We start from the raw sequence: 2,049 nt of genomic DNA, 5'->3' as shown, positions 1-2,049 counted from the left end.
AATAGGTTGTGCGTAAAGGGTGTTGCTCGGTCTCTGATTGGCCAAAATAGTGCGAGTAAAATCTTTTTGGGCAGATTGATGCGCGAGAGCCGGACAAGCAACGAGCGTGGCGGCGAGAATGGACGCTACCGAGACCGTCATGGAGGTGCTAGCACCCTCTCTCGTACTTGGCTCCATGGGGAAGGTAGGGGGAAGCACCCAAGAGCGCCATGCGTCACCTGACGAAGGCAACTGCCGCGACGCCGAGCATGGTCGACGGCGCATGGAAGGTAGACGACTACGCATGACGGCGACAGCGACCGGCGACATCCATAGGATGGAATGGACAAGCTCGATGAGCGCAACCTCAACATGGAAGAAGCGGTGGAGGCCGATATGGCGTTCAAGGTAGACTCGCAGGATCGTCGGCGCCATGTACCCGACCGAATGCCCAACGACCTGCGCACCTGTATCGACGGAGAACTCTCATCATTGCTGTAGGTCCCGACCAGTCCCGAGCTCATCGACTTGCTTCTGCTGCAGATCGGGACATGCGTCGACAGGGAGAACTTTGTGACGCACGAGGTTTGCTCATCTCTCTTATCTATCTTCTGCACTGTAGATGCGCCTACTCTTTTGTTTCTCTATGCGACCTGTACCCGCTTCGATCAATCGTGTGTCGGTACGCACCTCTTGCATCTTCAACGCAAGAGCACATGGCCATGGTAGACGAGCAATTCTCAAAAAGAGAGGTATGACTAGCTAGACGTTCCGTTAAACAGCTACGACTTGCGTCTTGTCAATCTCTTCGCTGCCTCTTGGATCGACGTCTACGCTGCGTGGGACGGGTGCTAGGCTAGGTCCAGACGCAATTCTTCCAAGCCCGCAGCGCTGGTCCTGAGATGCTTCATGCAGTCGGTCGCCAGCGCTAGAAAGTCGACGTTGTGGAGACGAAGCGCCTCGTCGCGACGAGAGGCTCATGTGGCCCAGCGACGACGAGATGAGCGAGCGCAATCGAGAACCCATGAGCGCTTCGACCGACTCGATCTGGGACGTTGCCCTGGCGGCCGGCTTTCCAATCCTTGTCGACGTGGACGTTTCCTACCTGGAGATTGCAAGGTGCCATGTCACCGGCGCGGTACTCGGACAGGTGCATCGAGCGGCCATTGACCCCGAGGTCCGGCAAGACGCATGTCCCGGCTACGTGGCTAAGGTTGCGCGGGCGTACGAGGCTGAACGCATCTAGTAGCGACCATGACGCTTGGCCAGCCCGCTCGGCCATGCTCGATCTATCTGCCGACGTGAACAGCACCGTATTTTGCCCATCCATATCGTATTTACAGTTAAATTTACGGCAGAATTGCGGTACGACAAGCTTTGCCGTTTCATAACGTGGCAGTCGTACCGTTCTCGAGCCGCTCGCCACGAGGCTGCGTCGATATCTTTGCTTGTACTACTCGTACAAAGCAGCAAAAGGCTACCTAGGAGAGGCATCCGAGCCAGTGCGATGGAGAAACATCGACAGTGCTTTTACCATTTCCACATCATTTCCCATGTAAAACCAGGTGAGCCAAGCCTTGATACCTCTGTACAGTAAAGAGGCAATCCGAGCCAGTGCGATGGAGAAACATGAACAGTGTTTTTACCATTTCCACATCCTTTCCCATGTACAACCATGTCAGCTCGTTGCTCATTTACGAGATTCGTGGGTCGAGCGCCGTAGTCCGAGTCCAAGGACGGTTGTCGTGGACGTCCTTGGACCAGGTCGCAGGGAGAGGCCGCAAGGTTACTGCGGCCGATTCGGCTGCTCGCCTCGGCCCGAGGTGCCATCTTATGGTTTGTGGCTAGGTGTAGAGTGATCCAGGTGTAAGGCAAGCAGCGCACCTCCCGCCCTCGACGACTGCCATAGTATCGCCGAAATCGCCTTATCGGCATGAGCTCTACGTTGCATTTCAAGGCTACCTGTATGAGCACACACTTTGTAGCGGCGCCGTCAGCTCGAACCAATGACGATGGGAGCACCGACGCGCGTCAACAAGAGTGGGTGTGCATGACCACGACCAGTCCTGT

General features: G+C 56.0%; 1 protein-coding gene across 1 annotated transcript; it reads left to right on the top strand.

The window, feature by feature from the left end:
• Positions 1–118: 118 nt before the first annotated feature.
• SPRG_22044 (hypothetical protein) lies at positions 119–564 on the top strand (the record flags this gene model as incomplete). Its single annotated transcript, XM_012358142.1, has 4 exons — positions 119–145; positions 189–269; positions 316–387; positions 481–564. Coding segments are annotated over 4 exons (264 nt in total), but the record flags the coding sequence as incomplete, so codon positions are not given.
• Positions 565–2,049: the final 1,485 nt, after the last annotated feature.

Source organism: Saprolegnia parasitica (genome assembly GCF_000151545.1).
Source record: "Saprolegnia parasitica CBS 223.65 unplaced genomic scaffold supercont2.1397, whole genome shotgun sequence".
Taxonomy (NCBI): Eukaryota; Oomycota; class Saprolegniomycetes; order Saprolegniales; family Saprolegniaceae; genus Saprolegnia; species Saprolegnia parasitica.
This window is presented reverse-complemented; position numbering and strand designations above follow the sequence as displayed.